Raw genomic sequence first — 21,531 nt, forward strand, 5'->3', positions numbered from 1 at the left:
CACTACTGGCACTGCCTGTGGTCTGAGCTGGGAACTGTGCATCACCATCAAGCTTCAAGTGCTTTCTAGTGGGAAGTGTTTTACACAGTTCCCTACAGATTCTGGTTCTGGGTCAATCCCACAGCAGCTCTGGGGAGTGTTTAGGTCAACAGGGTCTCCCCAGGCTGCAGCTGGAGCTTGGGGCCTCCTTCCAAACCACAGCACAGTAAAAATATGTACTAAGGTCACAATGAAAAATCCTCTGCTGAGCCTTCATAGTATCTGTCAACTCCTAATTCTGATTGTAAAATGCTATTTAGGAAGATCAGACTGATCAAAATCAGGACTTTTTTGTGGATTTTTGTAAAAATGCTTTTTGAAGCTTTAAGATGCAGGGAATTTCACCAATGTCATTATTCCTCTTACAAGATTTTCAGCAACCTGTTATTTTGACTTTCCACTCTTATCTCCTGCCAACTTTTACCTGCCCAGAGCCACTTGTTTTGCTGACAGCTGCCATGCCCATGCGCCATTTGCTGAGCATCACCTGCATGAGGCCTCAGGAGCTCACTGAGGAAAACTCACTCCTTCATATTCTTTGCAGAGCCAGGGAAGATCTTGCTTGCTCAGTCAAACAGTGGAGGAGTTTTCTGTTCAAACCTACTCAGTGTGGCATAACCGATGTATTTTTGACTCAGAGAAATCTGTTTATTTTCTGCCCTTAAATAAGGAGTGAGCAGCTCCATGAGTAACACCACGGCAGAGGAAACACAAACAGGCTGTTCCTCAAACAACATCTCTGAAGGGATTGTGCTCTGCTTTTCAGATGAGATTAAGAGCTCAATTACAGTAGAGAAAGAAGCTTTCATTAAATCACACACAGAACATAATAAGGACAAATTACAAAGCTTCAGAAGCAAATCTGTGTCAGACTGCTGGCTAAGGAGGCCTTCAGTGGTTTCTCCTGCCCTTCTGAAGAAATGAGTCCTGCACACCTCATCTCACCATGCTTTTGAGGAAAGCTCACAACCAGAATCCTATGAGGCATCCAATTCTTTGAAAGGTATAAGCAACTACCCCCTCATGATTGTAATGAGTGGGGTGAAGCCTCGGGTTAGTGCTGATGTGCACAGGTTAGAAGTGCAATAGTTTGTTCTGCTAGCCCAGGAAAAGCCCAGAAGCTCAGTGTTGTCTCAGTCCCATACTGGTAAGAGAAGATGACGTGGAGTTTAAAGAATTTTAAGGGTCAGCACCTACAGGATCAATCAACTACCCAAAACCAGACCCTGGACATAACTGTTTAATTCCAGCATTCCTGCCATGCTCTACTGTCTCCATGCAAAAGCCTCCACCAAGAAACCTGCAGATAAGGAGGTGAGGAAAGAACAGATTCAAGGCCCTCACACAGAGGACAGAGTTCAGAGACCTTCCAGCCAGAGGGATCCCTCCCTGAGCAGCCAGGCTGCCCAAACTTTCAAAATCAAAGCTCCTGTGTGCAAATCCCAGGCACACGAACCACAGGCAGAAATACCCATTGGCCTCTGGATTTGCAGGTGACTGTACAAGTGTGAGCCTGGAGCTGAGGGACTGGATGTTTTTCCCTCCCAGGAAACCCAAGGCACTGCATGGCAGAGCTCAAGGTGGAGAGCAATTGGTTACACGGCTGCCCAGAATCCTGCACCTGGGAAAGGGGAAATCCAGGTTCAGTCACAGAGTTGTCACCACTTGATTTTTCTTCCCTTGTTATTCTGCTCTCCTGGAATATATTATGATTAATTAAAGGCAGTTGGCTAATTTGATTGTAAGCAGGTGCTAGTTAACAAAAACAAGCCACTGTTCCCCTTTGAAATGCCAGACAGGAGATTCATTAAAATTCCCTTTGAAAAGACATCCCCAAACTCCCTGATCTGTGATGAAAACAGTCAAGGAAAAGTTAAGGAAAAAAGAACAAACAATGTTTTTCAGGAGGTTTCACAACTCAGGCAACTGCAACCCCCATCGAGCATTAGGATTGAGGATTGGCATTCCCACACCAGGAAACCTTTCACAGACTCATAAACTTTCATTGAAAAGCAGTTCCAGGATGCAGAGAGTTGAACAACAATCCCATGAAGACAGAATATTTCCATCAAGGCCGGGATGAGATGAGCAGGAGAGGATGACTGGGGCTCTTCAAAAGCCAGACCTCAGAGCTGAGGCAGGATTTAATCCTGATATCCCTCTAGTTATCCAGAAAAGGATCAAGACATGGGAGGCAGCTGAGAAAGCCAGAGTGCTCAAAACAGCAGCATGTACAGAGAAGGAAGAAGAGGAAATACAGCTGGATACTTCCTAATGCTCTTCTTTGGACTGACCTGGTGTCTGGTGCAGCGAGTCACAGAAAACTTGCTCAAGACATGGGTGGCAGAACTGAAAATGCTCACTGATAAGCAACAGAAAAAATTAAGAGCATATAGAAGTGACAGTAGTCACAAGGACCTGGAGAAGAAAGAACCCCAAAAGGCCAGACAGGATGTAAATATCATGCATAATGAGAGTAAAATACATGTTGCTATTCATCATGTATCCAAAGAATTACAGAATAGTTTGGCTTGAAAGGGACCTTTAAAGGTCATCTGGAAGGACAGAGGATTGATAGCAAGAGAAAAACAGTATCTTAACTGCCAGGGGAAACTGTATTGAAAGCAGCCAAAGATTAGAGCCAAAACAACAAGATCTTATCTTTGAACTAAAGACTTATCAATAACTAATGCTGTCTGCCACTGGGGGACACACTAAACCAGAATCCCTCCATGCCAGTTTTCCCATGCTGTGCTATCAGAGCTCTCCCTGCTCCCCAGCCCCTGCAAGAACTGGACTTTGTGATGTGACCCCAGCATGGCAGCAGCCCACATGAAACTCCACCTCCGAGAAGAGCAGCACCACTTCTCCAAAATAAGGAAGTTTTTACCCGAACATCAAGCTACACTAAACTTCTCTGGGTAGCACTGGGTGCAGGATAATTAGGGACAGAAAAGGGATGTGTCTGTGGAGCAGAGAGCTGGTTTAAATTCTCATTAGGTTGTTAACAGCTGGTTTCATTAGTCTGCCTACAGATAATCATAATTACTTAGTGGCTACTGCAGGGTGAAATGCCATTTCAGTTTATTAACATTCTCAGAGCTGGAAACCTGTCAGTGAAATTATTTTTAAAGTAGTTTGTAAAGCTTGTCTATTCTCAAAGAACTGTCAGACTGATAGACCGGGATGTGACATTTATGCCCCAATAAAAGGAAGTTTGAATGCAGTTTAATAGTGCTTGAAATGTTCTGCTCTGAGAAACTCTCCCCAAAGTCCAGGTGGACCTTTCTCCATTGGAACTCATAGAAATTAGCAGAAGCTGTAACTTTGGCATTACTTTTACAGGAGCATTTATAGCCCAGGGGTCAAGACCAAAGCCATAAAATGCTGCTCAAGCCCTGAGCTTTCTCAGACCAGAGGTACACTTGAATCTAAAGGTCTGTCTGGAGCCCAGGACTACTACCTTTGCTCAGTAGAATTCTGTTACAAAGCTTAGCCTGCAATGAAGGTAGATTTTTATCTTAGCTTAGTTAAATATTCCCCCTAAACCAGGATAAATTATAATTTCCCCACTATCATTCATTATTTGTCCAATCCTAATTACTCTTTCTTCTTGCCCTAAGCACCATCCTTATTCATACAATAGGTTTGATGGTTCCCATTAAATTTATTATTCTACAGACATATGTTGGATTAAAGTTTACCCGAATGAGAACTTTGTCCAGCTCCTGCCAGAACTAATGGTGAAGATATTTCAGTTTATTCAAAGGAGTTGTTATCTCAGAGAGAGGATCATGCTTAAATTAGAAGAAAAGTTCTGCCAGAAAGAGTATTCCTTTGCTTCCCCCAAATATCCACTAAAAGCCCTCAGTCAGGTAAGAGCTTTTTAAATAATTTCCAATATTCACTACACGGCCAATTATTAAGAGAGCTCTGACCCTGCAGTGCAGTTAATGACCATCTCTGACATATTTCTTACATGTAGTTTTTTCCCACATTTCCTTCAACAGTAGCTAACCAGGTGCCTTGCCCTTTTTATCTCCTGTTTAACCCATTTACTCTCATCCTCCATGGCACAGCAGAAGATGTTTCCAGCCTGCACCAGCCACTATTTCACAATTCACCCATAAAATCCCAATCTTTTACACTTCCACCTCTTCATCTTCCCATCCACGGAGGGGAGCCAAGGTCAGCCAGATGCAAACGAGGTGTTTGAAGCTGAGCTGTGATGAGGCAGTGATTGCTTGATGAGCACAGGAGGAGGAAAGGTCTTGGCTGTGCCTTGGTTCTTAAATCATCCTCACTTGTGCAGGGAAATTAAGGGCAGAGCAGTGATGCTCCTCTGACCACTTTCCCCATAGCATTTTTCCTGTCACAAAGTCAAAGGCAGGCAACTCACACATATTCTTTTACTCTGACTCCTGCTGGGATAGGGAAAAAAATAGGATAATAGGAAAAAATATCATTATGAGGGATTTTCATTGTGTGAGCTCAGGATTCCCCACACTTTTGCAAAGGGGGAATGTTCATCAGGCAAAGGCTATGAGAAGGAGCTTCAAATGTCCAAAATCCCAGTAAAAATACTTTTTCCTATGGAACCTTTCACCAAAGCTGGTCCCACTTCAGGCCCTTTATACATCCATTTCCTGATGTGCAACTCCCAGTGCGGTGTTCCCAATGCTCCAGGAACCCAACACAAACCTTACAGCCCCACACAAACACACCCCAAGGAGCTGCACCCTTCCCTCCAAACCTGGGTACCTGCCACAGCCACCTCTGTGCTGATCTGAGCCTGTTTCTCCCCAAAACAAGGTGCTCAGTTTATCCTCAAAAAAGATAAAGGCCAAGATAAAATAGAAAGGATTTCAACTTTGAAAAGATTGACAACAGCATCCTTGTCTTCTCCAAAAAAGCCATCATTTCACAACTGTAATCTCCACACTGAGACTTTATTCCCTTAAAGTGTCCAAGTACACAGGCAGGATCCAGGAAGGCACTGAAGTGAGTCAAGTTGAACCCCAACGAGCTCTCAGCTCCCTGTGAAAGCTCAGACAAGCAGTAGAGAAAGAATTAATGCTCCCATTTCTGGCATCTAACAGCCACAGGGCAAGTGAAAAGTTGGTTTTAGAGAATGAAGAAAAAGCACTAAGTAATAAAAGGTGAGAAAAATCCATCGCTCCAACAGGTTAATGAAGGAAAAGCACTTGAAGAAAAAGAGGTAGATGGAGGGAAAAAAAAAACCACAATTGAGAGTGTCCGTGACACCCAGAGCCAAAGCAAGCCCAGGGGATCAGGAAAGAGGTAAGCACGAGCTCCAAACAACAGCAGAAATGTAGGGAGAGCTCTGGAGGGAACAAAAGAAAGAGGCAGCCTGAAGAAAGGAAGAAATGCCTCACCACAGAGTGTTTTGGGTTTTTTTATTAGGAGTCTCTTATATCACGTGGTAGAAATCCAGAAAAATAAAGGTCAGGAGAGGCATGGTTTATTTGGAACATTCCTGCATAGCAGACAAGATATATCCTTGTGCAAATTATTCCCTGCAGCACTCACATCTTTAATTGCTGCTTTTCCTCCTCCTGGGGAAGCAGGGTTGCTTTATTTACTCCAAGCATTATTTTCTCCCTCCTCCTTGGCAAAGAACAAGCTTCCATCTTGGCAAGTGCTCACTGGTTTACTAAATGCTCATCACACCCATGCTAAGGAGAGTGGAGCTGGTTAATTTATCACTTGCTACAGTGATTAACTTGCCCAGCTGCCAGGTTCAAGAGCCCCAGAGTGCCTCAGGTTAGAGAGGATCACAGAAGGAAAAGCTCCATTGAATTAAGCTGCTGCCACACTGGCCCTCTTTGCCTGTCAAACCCATTCAGCTGCTCTGGCACTGCCCTGTGAAAATCCCCCATAAAATACAAGTGAAAATCCCTCATCACCTGTGAGGAAGCACAGCTGGGTTCTGCTCAGGGCATTTCAAACTACGTGAGGTATTTGTGACCTCCCCTTGCAAAGGCAGCATCTCAGGAAAACCAAAAGTTTCTTTTCCTGCACTCACCATACTCAGGACACCTTCCCCTAGGCCAGGTTGCTCCAAGCCCCATCCAACCTGGCCTCGAACACTTCCAAGGGTGACACAACCACAGATTCTCTGGAGCCTGCTTTGCTCCTCACCCCAATTTAGCAGCCTCAGAGATCAATTTCTATCAAATATCTACATTTTTCTAGGAAAGAAAGATGGCAAACCTTGTTTGCATCTGACTTTGCAAAATCAACACGAGAACTTCGGACAGACTTTTCTTATTTTTCCCCATTTGGTGGAACATTTTCATTCTGATGTTGTTTGGAGCAGTATTTTAATATATCTGGCTGAGGCTGCTTAAAATAGTACATCTTAAAGAAGAGACTTGTGTGAGGGGTGGAAAACTGAGCTCTTGCACATCCAGTGCTTCTGTTGTTGGAAGATTTAAATCCCACCTCTCACCTGGTGCTCTTGCCACTCTCCAACAGCGTCTCTCCCTCTCCAGCACACAGCCCACTTCTTACAGACACAGATCAAGCAGAAATCTACTACGGGTGTTGGTTTTTCTTAATCCATCTGGTTACACGGTTAAAACACATACATGCATTAATTGTCATTGAGAGAAAGCTTTCCCGTGGAGAAAATAGTCATTTTGGTAGCACACTTCGATACACCTTCGGAAAAAGCAGAATCAGCACCAACTCCTAAGACCCCTGCTGAGGAACCCTGCCCTCCTTGGGACACCCAAAGCGGCAGACCTCGAAAAAGGAGGGGGAAAGTCAAGCTTGGACTGGAAAAAGAGAACATAAGTACAGCAGCCTTTAAAAGTGCCTGCACGGAGCAATAGTGGGAACCAGTCACATTTCTTCTTTCCTTGCTTTCTGTGATGACATAAATATGAAGTAAAAACACGTTAAACAAAAGGCAGAGCTAGGATTTTACAGGTCTTCATTTTGGCAGGTGCATGACAGACGCCTCTTCCGGGACTGCGACGGAGAATGGCAGAGAACGGAGGCAAAAGGTGCCGGAGAGCCCTTCCTGTTCCCTTCAGCCCCTGCAGCTGCTCCGATGGTTTCAGGGCACTTGCTTGGTTCAGCACGAGATAAAAACCTTAGGGCATGATTTTCAAAACTACTGCCCATACCCAGTCTGAGTTTCCTACATTCCTGGATACAAAGGAGTGGATAGAGAGAGGGCTTCTTTCCAAATGAATTTAGCCATAGATACCTATTCTTTATCAATACCTATAAAAACGGAACACTTGCCAGGTTTTAGTATTCTTCACACATCCCTCCCTGGGAATTTTGAGGCAGCTTTAGGTCCCTCTGCGGGACGGCACCCAGCGTGACCCACCCCCCTCATTCGCCACCCACCCACTCCCCCACCGCAGTGTGCCTCCCTCTCCTGGGGACCCTGGGGTGCCCCAAATGACATCAGAGCCCCGAGTCTTCACCCCCTTTTCCTGACCCCCAAAGAATGCACAGAACGAGTCCAACTGCCCTGGACAGCAGCCCAGCACTCCCTCCCAGCCCTTTCCACACCTCCATCCCCCCCGAAAGGGACTCTGCCGCAAAAGGAAAGGGGGGGCAGCCCCCAGAAGGCGTGGAGGAAAGCGGGAAGGGAAGGAAAAGGCCGGCAGGGAAGGAAGAGGGACGGTGGACAGAGGAGGGAGAGAGGGAGAATAGAACGGAGTAGCGGGGCAGGGACAGGACGGAGTGAGGGCAGTGGGAGGTCGGGTTTGGGAGGGAGAGGAGGGGACGGTCTGGGGGTCAAAGAACAGGAATGCGGGGAAGAGGAAGGAAGGGCAGCGGGAAAGGGAGGGAACGGAGCTGCTTTGGGGAGAGTGGGAAATGCGGGAAAGAGAGAAAGAAGAGGAATACGGGGAGGAGGAAAGCGGGGCAGAGAGAGGGACAGGAGGGGGAGCCTCACAGAGCCCCGGCTCCACCCCGAGCCCGCCCCGGCGCCCCGCCCTGCCCGGCTCGGGGCTCTCCTGCTGCCGAGCCCCGCGGGCGGCCCGGCTGTCGCACGGAAATGCCCCACGCAACATTAGACAAAGCAGTTTCTATGTTAAACCCTTTCTATCCTAGAAGGAGATAACTTCTCTACCTCCTTCGTCTTCTCATTTTTCTTCTTTGATTTCAAAATCAGACTTACAAAAATTTACTCCTAAAAAAGACTTGGTAAATAGTCAATAAAGTAGTCCTGTCAATTTCATAACCTAAAGGTATACTTATGTTTTCACAAAAAATAAACTACATGACAGTCCTACTCACTGTGTCAAACCTTATTTAAAATACTCACAAAAAACCCCCAAGATAAATAGTTCCACAACCAAAACAAAACAAGCACCACTAACTAAAACCATCCATCAAAACACATTGTGTTTATCAGTCACCAATCCTAAAAAAATCTCTAGGACGTCCGGGGAAGGGAATCCACATCAGGTACGAAGGAAGGCTGCCTCCCCTGCTGGCAATTTCCTGCAGGCACCGACCTGTGGCCCTTGCCCAGCTACAATCAAGAACACCAAACATCACTGCATGATCTGAGCTGCACAGCAGCCACAAACCCACGAGTCTGCTACTCACCATTCTCCTAAGAATGCCCGGATCCTCGGGCCGCTTCGGCCACGCCCTCGTGGCAGGGTCTGCCTGGGAAATGAGACGAGGAGATGCGGCATTCCCGAAACTCAAGCGCACCCTGGCTCCCACTCACTGGTTCCCTAACATAAGGTCACCCGTCTCATGGATGATGGGAAGGCAATGCAGGTTCTATTTCAGGATTTTAAGTGCAGTTTTGATCCTGTCCCTCGCAGAATACACCTGGAGCAGGTGTCCAGGTGTGAGACAAAGAGAGACAGGGTGTGCTGGCTGAAGAATGGGCTGATGTACTGGTTTTCAATGGGATAGGATCCATTTCCTTCCCAGGGAGCGGCAAAGAGCTGGGTTTGGATTCAGGACGGGAATGTGGTAGACAGCACAGAGATGACTTGGATGTTACTGAGCAGGGCTTGCCCTCCTCAAGGAGTTGCAGTGTCACATTGGACAATCCATGTCCCATGCTGTGCCAGCAAAGAGGTGAGACCATCAGCATTCCCCTCCTCATCCCTGTGTCCTTCTTACAGAAGAATCTTCCACCCACTCTGCTCCAGAGAGCTGGCAAGTGCCCATAGGGAGCCCCCTTACCCCTCCTGGGGCACTGCGGAGGGCGGGGCTGAGGCAGGGCTGTGATGGCACAAAGGGCAGAGCGCTGGCGTCAGGCAGGGCTGTGATGTCCCAGGGCTGTGCTGGCCGCAGCACTGTGACACCACTGTGACATCACCGCGCTGTCGCTGGGTGAGACAGGCCAGCGCTGGCAGCTGCCAGTGCAGTCGCGATGGGACGTGCTGGAGCCATGGGTGACGGTGATGTCCTGGTGACTGCGCTTGTCCTGCTGCTGGCCACCGTGGCTGTCTGGTGGGCCTTTGGCCACCGGCAACCACGGAGCCGGAGCACACGGACAGCGAAGAGGAGCCAGCGCCCCAGGGTCTGGCCCAGAGGCTCACGGAGGAAGCGAGGAGCCCCTGCGGCTCCCAGGTTCCCCAGGCCTCGGGCCGCTCCTGGCGAGCAGCCACGTGCTCCCGCCAGCCCCCTGGGCAGCCCCTGTGGCTGCGGCCCCTGCCTGGCAGTGGCCCGGGAGCTGCAGGAACTGATGCTGCAGCTCTGGGATGGCAACAGGACACGTGCGCCGCTCTACTCTGGGATGTGGCAGGCCTTGTGGAAAGAGCTGAAGGAGCTGCTGGAGCGAGGCCACCTGCCCTGCTGTGCCTCGGCCAGCTCCTCCAGAAGCCTCCATCCCTTCCAGAGGCTGCTCCCAGCAAGATTCTCCATCCCTGGGAGAGCCTCAAGGCCTGCAAGGATGGCACAGCAGGGGGAAGCCACCACCATCCATGCAGGAACCTCAGGCTGTCAGAGACCCTGCACCCTGCCAGCAGCCTCTGCTATCTCTGACAGCCTCCATCCCTCGCAGAGGCTCAGTGAGACCTGTCAGCCTGCAGAAGGAGCAGAGCCCGTGGACAGGTCTCCCAGCTCCCTTGGACTCACGGACGTCAACGACACGGGCGCAATCCTGACCCTTTACGTGTCAGGCGAAAGCCCACAAGTCCAAATGGGAGCCCAGCCCGATGTGGGGGAGCCTGCTCAGGAGCAGCTGACGGGGCAGCAAGAGTCCTGGAGCCAGCTGTGGTCATCCCACAGCGGCCAGGACAGCCAGGACGCTGTGCCGGTTCTGCCAGCTGGAAACAGCCCGAGCCTGGTGGTGGAGACGAGCCTTCAGAGGTTCCTCCATCTGCAGGAAGCTGCCCCGAGACAGCCCTCGAGTGCCGCGAAGGGCTTTCTAGTAGCAGGTGAGATCTTCTGAGGAGCTGCCTGAGGCTCCGCCGGGGCTCTGGAGGGGCGCGGCCAGGCCAGGCCAGGGCCCCTGAGAGCAGCCCAGTCGCTGGCTGTTTCCAGTGCCTCCGATGGCCCGGCTTGAAAACGCCCTGTCTGCTTTGCAGCCGCTCCTGGGTCTCCCCCGTGCCAAGCCTCGGGCTGCAGCCCCGGCCGTCGGCAGGAGCAGAGCCCAGCCCACGCCGCCGGGGACAGCGCCGGTGCCGCCCTGCCCCGCTGCCCCGGGGCTGCCGCAGCCGCCTGTGCGCGCTGCCCCGGCCCGGCTCTGCCGCTCGCCAGCCCGGCGGCTGCAGGGCGGCGGCCGCTGCCCGGCGCGCAGCAGGAAGCGGGTGAGAGCGCGGCGGCCGCGGGGGCCCGGCCCGCTCCACTCGCGGCACTTGCGGGAGGGGCGGGTCCTGGGCGCAAGGCTGATGGCTCGCTCTTGGCCGCAGGGCAAAGGAGGCAGCGGCAGGAGCGGTACCTGCTGGGCCCGCAGCTGGGCAGCGGCGGCTTCGGCACCGTCTTCTCGGGCATCCGCCTCTCGGACGGCAGCCCGGTGAGTGGCCGCGACGGCCGGGCGTGGGCGGAGGGGCAGCGGCGGGGAGGGGCAAGGCTGGAGCTCAGCCCTCCTCTCCCCATGGCTCGCAGGTGGCCCTCAAACGCGTGGCCCGGGAGAGCGTCCTGCAGTGGGACGAGCTGGTGAGCGAGCGGGGCCAGCGGGACAGAGCGGGGCGTGGCGGGCAGGGAGAATCCCGGGGCGGGCTCAGCGTGCGGAGCCGCAGCCCCGCGGGCCTGGGCACGCCGAACAGCGGTGCCGGGGCCGGGCAGGGGCAGCCCCGAGCATCCCCCGGGCGGGAGGAAGCGCAAGCGCCTGGGAGGCTGCGGCAGGGGGCACTGGGGCATCCCGGGCAGGGCGCAGCGCAGCCCCAGGCCTGCAGCAGCAGCAGCAGCAGCAGCACCTGCCGCAGGGACTAATTTTCTCCTCCTCACAGCCCGACGGCACCCGCGTGCCCTTGGAGGTGGTGCTGATGGAGAAGGTGGGCTCTGGCTGCCAGAATATCATCCAGCTGCTCGACTGGTTTGAGCTGCCGGATAGCTTCATCCTGGTGCTGGAGCGTCCGGGGGCATCACGGGATCTCCTGGAGTTCCTGCAGGAGCAGGAGCAGGGGTTCCTGTGCGAGGAGCAGGCGCGCTGGCTTTTCTGCCAGGTGCTGGAGGCCGTGCGGCACTGCACCGCCTGCGGCGTCCTGCATCGGGACATCAAGCCGGAGAACCTCCTCGTGGACCCAGAGAGCGGCGACCTGAAGCTCATCGACTTCGGTTGCGGCACCTTCCTCCAGGAGCGGGCCTTCACGGACTTTGCCGGTGAGCCCATGGCCTGGGTCCTGCTCCCGGTGCCAGGCACTGCACGGCCCCGTTCCCTCCCGGGCCGCGGCCTTCAGCCGGCTGCCCTTTGGCACGGGGCGGATGCCGTGCCCCAGGAGGCGGCTGCCGGCCCTGACGAGAGAGGGGGCGGCAAAAGCGGCTCCCGGCCCCTGGGCTCAGCGGGCCCACAAGGGCCTGGGCTGCTCCGCTGGCCTTCTTGGCCTCGCAGAATGGTTTCGTGCCTTTGGCCAGCTGGCTGGGGGATGCGGGGTGGCCTCAGGGGGGAAGCTGTGGCCGCAGGCACAGCCCCTGCCTCGGTCAGGAGGCTGGTGCCAGGCTCTGGAAGGCAGCAGCCTGCGCCCGGCCAGCGCCGCCTGTCTCCCCTAGGAACGCGCGCGTACAGCCCGCCCGAGTGGACCTGGCTGGGTTGCTACCACGGCCACGCGGCGACCACCTGGTCCCTGGGCGTGCTGCTGTACGTCATGGTCTGCGGCAGCCTCCCCTTCCAGGACGACCAAGCCATCGTGCTGGGGAAGCTCTTCTTCCGGCGGCAGCTCTCTCCAGGTGGGTGTCCGGCCTCAAGCCGGCGGGCTTTGGCAGCTGGCGGCGCACGCCCGGCGCGGCCCTCACGCAGCTCCGCGGGACGTGGATCTGCCCTCACGGGCCGGCCACAGGAGGGGCCCGTGCCGACGGGGTCAGCGCGGCACGGGCGGCCGGAGGAGGCGGCCGCGTCCCGCCGTGCCGCTCTCCCACGCGGGGCTGAGCCGGTCGGGAGCCCGGCACGGCCCAGAGCGCTCGCGGCACGGCCCGGGCCCCGCGGGTGACGGGGGCAGCTGGGCAGGAGACTTCTGGCGGTGACCGGCGCTTTCTGGCTTCTCTCCCCAGAGCTCCAGCACCTGATCCGATGGTGTTTGGCCAAGCACCCTGCGGACAGGCCGGAGCTGGAGGAGATCTCGCGCCACCATTGGGTGTGGGGCCGGCGTTTTTGATGCCTTGCCGGAGCCTCTGCAGCACCCACTTACCGAGTCCCACGCAGGGCTGAGGACCCGAGAAATAAACAACAAACCCATTTTGGTGTTTCAGGGCTGGTCCTTGTCAGCAACTTCAGCTAAAGAGCGATATTGGTGGGGAAAAGGGAAATACAGGAGTCCTTGGGAGGCCTGAAACTGCTAATGGTGGTGGGGGAGAGCCCAACAGACTCCTCCTACATATCCCTATCCCTTACACAGGGGAAGCCCTGGCTAAAATCCAGGAAAAACCGCACTGTGGATCCAAGGATAAGAACCAGGATCTGTGTGGAGATCGTACCTCGCAGGAGGCCATGGGGCCACCCCTCGCTGAGGGGTTTAACATTTTACAAAGATGGGCCATCGGTTGTCCAAGTACAGCCCTGTGGTGTTCTTCCACTAGAACTCCTGTGGCATGCTCCTGTTCAACATCCACACAAAATTCAAATTCTTTATCCCTGTCTGGAAGGGCTAGGGCAGGAGACTCAGTTCATCTGCTTTTTAACACTTTAAAATTCTTTAAAAATCTTTACAATTCTGCCGGGCTCTTACTGGGCAGGGATGGCAGTGTTCTAGGCAGACATACGTTGCTCCAAAAGACCTGCCTTGAACAGGAGCTCAGCAACAGGCTGTAACCCCTTGCCTTCTCTCCCTTGAAACAGGGTATTGCTTTTTAGACACCACTTGTCCCGGTGGCTTCGAAGTCATTTGGAGAGGTTGCATATCTAATTTTCCACATTTCTGTGGGACTGCTCGCACTTCTGGCTTTACTTCAGCATAGGTCTTCTCTGACCTTTGACACAAAGTTACAAGGGCCGTAGCTTCCTCATCAGCTTTCACAGTCATAATTGACATTCCCATTTTAGCCATCAAATCCCTTCCCAGTAAATTGTAATCGTAAGCAGGAAGAAACAGAAATTCATGCGTGTCAAGCCTATCAGGCACATTTACCAACAGTAGCAGTGGAAGTATTTTCCCTGGACTGTGTTGGCAGAAGAGGAGGCAAGGATGTGCAGAGCCATTGGTCCCGAGGTCATGGCTGTGGGGAGGACGAGAGGACAGTAGGGGCATGTGGTGAGGTGGAACCTGGCAGCATCTTGCCCATCCAGGGCACCCTGAGAGCCAGCAGAGCCGAGCCTGCAGTGCCTGGCCCTCTGGGACCAAATGCCTTCCCTCCCTTCCCTCTGCCCCCTCATTGCCTCGCCTCCCTGCCCTGCTGGGCTCTTCTCACTGCCTCCTCCTTGACCTCCTGGCACGGCCACTTCTGGACCCGGGCTGGCCATAACCTCTGGACAGGGTCATGGCCAGCTGGACGCTGGGATTTGGCACCTAGTCAGGGTTGAGAGATCCTTCCAGGCACTGAAGCAACTGGGAGACCACTTGTTGTGGGGCCACTGGAAGGACAGGTGTGGCCACCACGCTGGCACTGGGGATGGGAGGTCACTGGGACCCCGTGTCCTGCCCACAGGCTTTCTCCCAGCTCTCCAGGGGTGTCTGACACTCAGCTCGGCCCTCCGTGGCTCTGCAGCCCACCAGGGCCAGCAGAACCCTGATGCCCAAAGCCATGCCAAGCATGGCTTGGCCCACTTGGAGTGGCCGAATCCTGTGGGAATTCGGCTCTCTGAGCACCCTCTCTGCTTTTAGCTGTTCCCAGTGTCCTTGTCCCACAGACCCTGGCTCTGCCAAGTACCACTGGCTTCTCTGGGTGCCAAAGGATTTCCAACAAGAGAAGGACAGTGCTGTTACAGTGATCTTTCACGTGGTATTGCCTGGGACAACTTGGACCAGAACAATGTCTGTGACGCTGTGGCGTTGGATGGGTGTCTTGGTTTAAAAAGACAGGAGTCTGTGAAGGAAGGCAAAAGCCTCCTGTGAAATGGAAAAGGTAAACTCCCTCCCTCCGAATTACCACCATTTCAAAATTAAAAAGCTCTCAGGCAAAGATATGGAAATGGGAATAACAGTTCTTTACTAGGAGAAAAACTAAATAAAAATAATAATAATAAAAATGCAATTAGTACAAACAAAACTAGTGGTAGAGTCAGAAACCTGACACCCTGAGGAGTCAGGGTGTTGGTAGTGGTTTTGTTAAATGGTGTCAGTTTTTCCTGGAGTGGCAGATGAAATGCTGCTAAAGCGGTGACTTGTAGAAGGGTGTAGTTTTCCCTGAAGGTCTGGTAGTAGTTCAGCTTGGCCTTCCTCTGGGAACCTAGCAGAGAAGAAAGCTACTTCCCTGGGAATCCAGCGAAGGGCTGCCCTGGAGTCCCAAAAAGTGCTGATTTTATGCAGGTAGGAATGCATGGCTCCTCCCTCTGGGTGGAGCATCTCACAATGGGATGATGCAATTTTACCAGTCATGCAGTGAGTCATTCCATGGCCCATTAACAGAAGATAACTTCCCCGAGGGAGACATTGTTCTTGGAAGAGATAAGAAAACTGCCCAACCTCCAACAGATGGCAAATAGAATACATGCTTATCTTACAAGCCAGGACAATGGGATTCATCCCAATATGTCCCAACAGGAAGCCCCTAAATCCTCTGCCCAAGGTCCTGAAAGACAAGGAGGTCCACGCTGGCTCAGTGTTCTCTGGCCCTTTCTGATCTGACAGGAAGGGATTGGACTCTCCAGGAAACTCCAGCCCTGATAATCTGATCTTGATAGCAGGAAAGGCCATCATTGGCACTACTGGGAAGTGATGGAAGGACAGTGCCAGCACCTGGACAGGGCAGCGTGAGATAACAGAGGGGAATGTAGGAGAACAGATTATGGGACGCAGGGAATGGGGCTGCAGCCGAGCCTCATTCCCAACGAGGTGCAGCTGTATAAGACAGGTGAACAGCACTGAAGGAAAAGAAGCACGGAATGCTGATGGTTATTGACCAACCACAAAAGAGTAAAAGGGCACTCAGATATTACGCATGTGAGGGAAAAGGGTATAAAAGTTTGTAACTGGGGAATAATAAAATGCTGGTGCTTGAAACCTTTCATGGTGTCAGTCATGAGTCCGCAGTCAGGGAAATTCCTGTCTGATTGACTATGCCATTACCATGAGGTCACCCATCTCATGGATGATGGGAAGGCAATGCAGGTTCTATTTCAGGATTTTAAGTGCAGTTTTGATCCTGTCCCTCGCAGAATACATCTGGAGCAGGTGTCCAGGTGTGAGACAAACAGACACAGGGTGTGCTGGCTGAAGAATGGGCTGATGTACTGGTTTTCAACAGGATAGGATCCATTTCCTTCCCAGGGAGCGGCAAAGAGCTGGGTTTGGATTCAGGACCGGAATGTGGTAGACAGCACACAGATGGCTTGGATGTTATTGAGCAGGGCTTGCCCTCCTCAAGGAGTTTGCAGTGTCACATTGGACAATCCATGTCCTTTTTCAACAGTCCTTTGTGTGACGAGGGCTCCCAGGTAAGAATTTGAAAAGAAAGTTCTAAAAAACCCCAAACCACAGAAGCTTGCATGGCTTCAAGATCCCAAGTACCAAAAAGAAAAGAACCGCTGACTCTGCCTTGGTCCTCTTGAAAATTTGTTCCTTGTTGGTTTTGTGTATGTGTGGAGGGGGAAATTATTGCTTGTGTCTAAATCAGTCCCATCCTTATCCCCTGAAACTGGAACAGGTTCCTGCCATCATGGAGCCTCACGTGGGTGCCGTGGTTTTGCTCCTGCAGTCGGGGCCTTTTCTTTTTGGGGTCTCTATTCCCCAGCCAGCACATTTGTTACCTGAACAGTGCTTCAGCAGGAGAGAAACTCGCATGTCAGGAGCTCTCAGGTTTGGGAGTATCCACCCTGAGTATTTCAGGTATCAAACCTTGGAGAAAAAGAGAAAATTTTCTTGCTACCTGAATACTTCTTGTAAGAGCAGCACCTGTAGTATGAAGTGTTGAAGGGCGAGTGTCTTTCCTTCTCTGGAGTTCCTGAGAACAGGTGGTGTTCATTTTACCTGGAATTTGATCAGATACCAGCCAAATTGCTCATTTTAAGTTAGATAATTAGGTCTTGGCTGTAAAAGAACAAGTTGCATTTTCTGTTTCAGAGTCGTATTCTGGAAATATTACAAAGTGCTTTCCGTGTCACCAGAGCTGCCTATGAGCTGACAGAGGATCCCAGCCTCCTCACGTGGGTCCTGCACAGCTTAGAGAAAAGGCAATCAGCAAAGTACAGGAGAAATGGGAACAATTTTCCTGCCCACAGTAGAAGAATTCTGTGGCTGAGGATAAAGCAAGGGTGACAGACATGGAGACAGGGGTGCCAAGGGCTGCCCTGGCAGAACTTGCTGAACTCTGAGGCCTCCCTTGTGTTTTTGAAAACAGAATCAAGACGCTTTCAGGTTGTGGTAGGTGGGATGATGGTGGGGGGCTTTGTGATTTGGAAATCACTGCCTTGAAAAAGCAAAATGACACCTTGTGCTGGTGTCTTTACCTTTTAAATTTCAAGCACCCCCAGTTCCCATCCTCTCGCAGGACCACCTGCACAGGAAGTTGCACAGTAATGGATTTGAGCTGTCTAGAACATTATTTCTCCTCCCCTTGCCTCTCCCTCACAGAAAATCTCTTCTGCTAACATAGAGTGCCCTGACAAGTTCAGGCAAGTGCACCAAAAGTGCACTAGAATATGGTCCCCCTTAGGAGATGGACCAGCTGCTGATGGGGATCTGCCTTTCAAATGTGGTTTTCTTTTTTTTTTTTTTCTTTTCTTTTCTTTTCTTTTCTTTTCTTTTCTTTTCTTTTCTTTTCTTTTCTTTTCTTTTCTTTTCTTTTCTTTTCTTTTCTTTTCTTTTCTTTTCTTTTCTTTTCTGTTTTTCATTTTGTTTTGTATTGTAAATGCAGGCAAAACCCAATGGGAAGAAATGACAATGTCTGACTCAATTCAGAAGGCTGAATGATTATTATAATTATGCTACAATGGATTAGTATACTATATAAAAGGAAGATCCTAAAAGTGCATACTACCTTCTCTGACTCTTACTCTCCCACAACTTGAGACCCTCTCTCGAGAGTCCAGACACAGGTGGGTTGGATTGGCCATCAGGCTCAAACAATCCTCACCAGAATCTGATCAAGCACTCACTCCAGGTAAACAATTCTCCAAACACATTCCACATAGGAAAAACAAGAAGCAGAAATAGAAGTTGTTTTCTCTTTTATTTCTCTCTGTGCACCTTTATGAAAAATCTTGAGAGGGAGAGAAATGCGCTTACCACAGTTTTGTTTTTCAGGTTTCTGGAGAACAAGGTGATAAATAAAATTATTTCCTTACTCCATACTCTATGGCTAACAAATTTAGAAGATGAGAGAAAACAAGAATCAATCCCAGGAGAATAGGAAACTTCTTCCTATTCAGCTTGTAAATGAACTTCTGTGTGTTTTGGTCACGTTAATCAAACATATTTGGTAAGTTCTTTGTTTTGTTTTTTGTTTTAATTGGCTTGCATTTCATCCTCTGTCCAGTTTGAACTTTATTAAGGTCAGGAGGCTTTCTTTATCTCTGCTAGATGGCTTTTTTCACCTCCAGTTTGTGTGTTGAGTAGTGAATTTGGATGGGATTTCTTTGACAGGAGGATTTAGGTGTTTGAATACACGGTAATAAAGTAAAATGTGATGCCCAGTTGCTGTCAAATCCTTCGTCCCTAATTCCTGGCCATTCTGACAGCAGGGATTAAGAGCTGTAGTGATGGTTTGCATGGCACTCGTGTTTTCCTTTGCCAGGACTAATGTAGATCTGGCCAAGCTGAGTGGGCTGTTCAGCACCCTCAGCTCTGTGCTGCAATACTGTGCTGTTGTTGTGGAGGCTTTTAGGGAGATGAGGCATTACACAGTTAATGAGAGCGTCCTCTCCAGCAGGGAGCTGCTGCTGCTGCACACGTGGAGCCTTGTCAGCAAAGAGCTGCAGCTGCAGGAGGACCTGCGGGCCCTGGCTCAGAAGGACTGAAACAAAGAATTGCTCAGTAAGTGCTGAAATACTTCCAGCAAGGTGTATTTTGTTGTAGCTGTTTCAGGCCAGCAGTTCAAATGAGGCAAACTTCTCTGGAAGTAGGACTAACACCTTCTGTCTGGCTGATATACCTGGAGGGAGGAGGAAAGGAAAGGGAAAGACATTTTTTGAATCTTCCTTGTGGTGATTTTGAACCTTTGAACACAATTTGGAAGCTTTGGGGAAACACAGTTTATGAAGGGAAAGAGCTTTAAAATGAAACTTAGTGGCAAATCTTGAGTCAGGCTTTGAAAAGGGGTATTTTTAACGAAATCTTAAGAGAAGAAGCACTGCCTGGAGGCTTTGTGCTCAAAGCTGTGAATGGGGATCTGAAAGAGATGTGTAAGTAAAAACAATAAATAAGTAAAGCAAGTGAAAGTTAACAGTTGGTGTCTCTTGTTGTCACCAGTTTTGAAGAAAGGAAAACAAGCCAGGACTTGTGTGACTTCTCTTGTTCTCTTTGTGAACAACAAGTGCAAGGAACTTGGGAGTGGGAGTTTGTGGGAGGGGGTGTGGCTAGTGACCTCCCTGCATTGCCATGGGAGGCCACTGATGTGTAGTTTTCCCGCCTCCCAAGTTGTCTGTCATCTGTTCTCCCTTCCCCCAGTTTATGTCAATCATTTTGTTCCCCTTCCCTTTGTTCTGGAAAGTTCTAAGTTCTTTGTACCCCCATTGGTTCCTCCCCCGAAACCACTCCTTCCCTTTATCCCAGTTGGCCGTTGCCATGTCACTCTCCGTTGACTCCACCCTCATACCCTCACCCGGTTGGATGCTCTACCCTCGGACCCTCCTACCCTGATACAGTTATAAACCCTGCCCCGCCCTGGTTCGGGGCTCTCAGAGCTGGCTCGCCCTCTGAGTGGTTGCTTCCCTTCGTCCTCCTTCGCCTTCCCTCGATAAACCCTCGGAATAAAGCCGTCTGAGAGACCCCGCCTGGTGGAAGACTCTCTTTATTACCATCATAGCGTGCCCGAAGTCCCCGACTCAGTCGGAGCGGACCGGCCCACGCCACAACTGGCGCCCGAACACGCTGACCCCTGCACGGAGTCAAGCGGAGAGCGTCTCTTCGACAGCTTCGACTCCGTGAGCCGGCTGCCCGAAGAATCCAAGCGCCGTTCGGACGTGGTTCCACGGACGACGGTGCTTCGTTTTCTGAAGACCCCTCGCCTCGTGGGCTGCAGACACCCGGAGGAGCAGGAACAGCAGCTTCGGTGAAGCTCCCTCGCACTCCGGACCTGCAGCGCTTCCACCCCCCTTTGAGGCTATCTTCTTTTCGACGGGCGTCCTTTGTGGTGAGTTTTTCGTGCCCCGTCTGGCACCTGACCCCGTCTCTTTTCTTTTCTGTTTCTCCTTTGCCTCCTTGGGGAATTTTTTTAGCCGTATTGACATAATGGGCAACCGTATGTCTCCGGCTCGGCGGGATTTTTATTCCCATGTTAAGTCTTCCCTCGTTTTGGGAAATATTTCTTTTAACAAAAGGGATTTAAAAGCCTTAATTAACTTAATTTTTGACCACCTTCCTGACACTGCGCAGGAAGATTTTAATTCGGTTCAATTTTGGGGAAAAGTTGGGCGTTTGTTATACGATTTGCAAGTTAAGGGGAATTTTAAAGTGGGACGTTTCTTTCCTTTATTTCATTCTATTTTTACATTATTTAAACAAAAAAGGGAGAGTTGGGCCCCCAGTTTTCCTAACCCTCATTCCGTCCCCCCCACTCCTAACCCTTTTTCCCCTAAGGGTGGGTCGGGCGGCAGACCCTGCCAAAGTCCGGCACAGGGTTGCCACCGTCTCCCTGCTGCTCCCCGTCCCATCCTGTCCTCTTTTCGGCCTGGGACTGGCCACCCCAGTTCGACCCTTTCCTCGTCCCAAGACCCTCAGACCCCTGTCCCCAGTTTAAAACCTTGCTGTTCAATTCCTAATCTGTGCCAGCATACATCACAAAATGGCGCCGGCCGCATGGCCGAGCTGGCATCAGAAGCGCCACAAAATGGCGTCCCAGCTCCTCCCTACTCCCCTCGGGTTCCCGCCATTTCCCCATTGACCCCGCCTCCGTCGAGTGCCGCCCCTGCGTCGGGTCCCGCCCCGTCTGATGCGTCGATGGTGTCATCGTCGGGACCCGCCCCTTCCGTCCCCTTGACCGCGCCCCTGGGTGGGCCCCCGGTGGGAGGGACCGGCCTACAGGAAGGCCACGCCCCTGTGGGTGGGAACTCCCTGCCGGAAGGCCCCGCCCCGGGAGGTGGGCCTAGTCCCGCCTCCCCCTCTCCAGCCACTTCCGGTTCCCACGCTACCGGAACCGGAAGTAGGCCTGGCCGGAAGCAGGCCATCTTGGCCTGCGGGGCTCCACGCCACCGGAGCCCAACGGTCAGGGAGAGGTTCAAGGCCCTCACCCGTCCTGCCTCATCCTCCGAAGAGGATGAGGACAGGGACAGCCCCCGGCCCACACCTAGGTCGGGAGGCGGGTGGGCTAAGATACGGGCAGCGGCCATCGAGGACGGGGATTTAGAACTGGCCCGTGACCTTGGGCCTTTTGCGGCACCGGTGATAAGGGAGAGGGGAAAGCGGCCCCGGTGGGAGCAAGTGCCATACGCTGAGGTGAAGGAGCTGAGGAAAGCGGCAAAGGACTATGGCCGCGAGTCGCCATTCTTTAAAAATGTACTGGACCTTACTTTTTCCGGACGGACACTGGTACAGCATGATATCAAGTACATTGCCAAATCCCTGTTGT

The 21,531-nt window shown here is 51.7% G+C and overlaps 2 protein-coding genes across 3 annotated transcripts in view; both read left to right on the top strand.

The window, feature by feature from the left end:
• The window catches only part of LOC140681273 (uncharacterized), a 319,254-nt gene that overhangs the window by 158,571 nt on the left and 139,152 nt on the right, over positions 1–21,531 (top strand). The gene's annotated exons all lie outside the window — the stretch shown is intronic.
• On the top strand, positions 1,300–12,889 carry LOC121468545 (serine/threonine-protein kinase pim-1-like). The gene is made up of 6 exons (XM_072920691.1): positions 1,300–1,353; positions 10,796–11,011; positions 11,104–11,154; positions 11,448–11,820; positions 12,208–12,384; positions 12,706–12,889. The coding sequence occupies exons 1-6, from the start codon at positions 1,300–1,302 to the stop codon at positions 12,807–12,809; spliced, it is 975 nt and encodes a 324-aa protein (XP_072776792.1). The 3' UTR covers positions 12,810–12,889.

Source organism: Taeniopygia guttata, chromosome 33 (genome assembly GCF_048771995.1).
Source record: "Taeniopygia guttata chromosome 33, bTaeGut7.mat, whole genome shotgun sequence".
Classification (NCBI taxonomy): domain Eukaryota; kingdom Metazoa; phylum Chordata; class Aves; order Passeriformes; family Estrildidae; genus Taeniopygia; species Taeniopygia guttata.

Coding starts and splice junctions, on each gene's coding strand:
- LOC121468545 (XM_072920691.1), top strand. CDS start 1,300: ATGCTCTACTGTCTCCATGCAAAAGCCTCCACCAAGAAACCTGCAGAT. Junction 11,012..11,103: donor GCCTCTCGGACGGCAGCCCG/GTGAGTGGCCGC, acceptor CATGGCTCGCAG/GTGGCCCTCAAACGCGTGGC. Junction 11,155..11,447: donor TCCTGCAGTGGGACGAGCTG/GTGAGCGAGCGG, acceptor TCCTCCTCACAG/CCCGACGGCACCCGCGTGCC.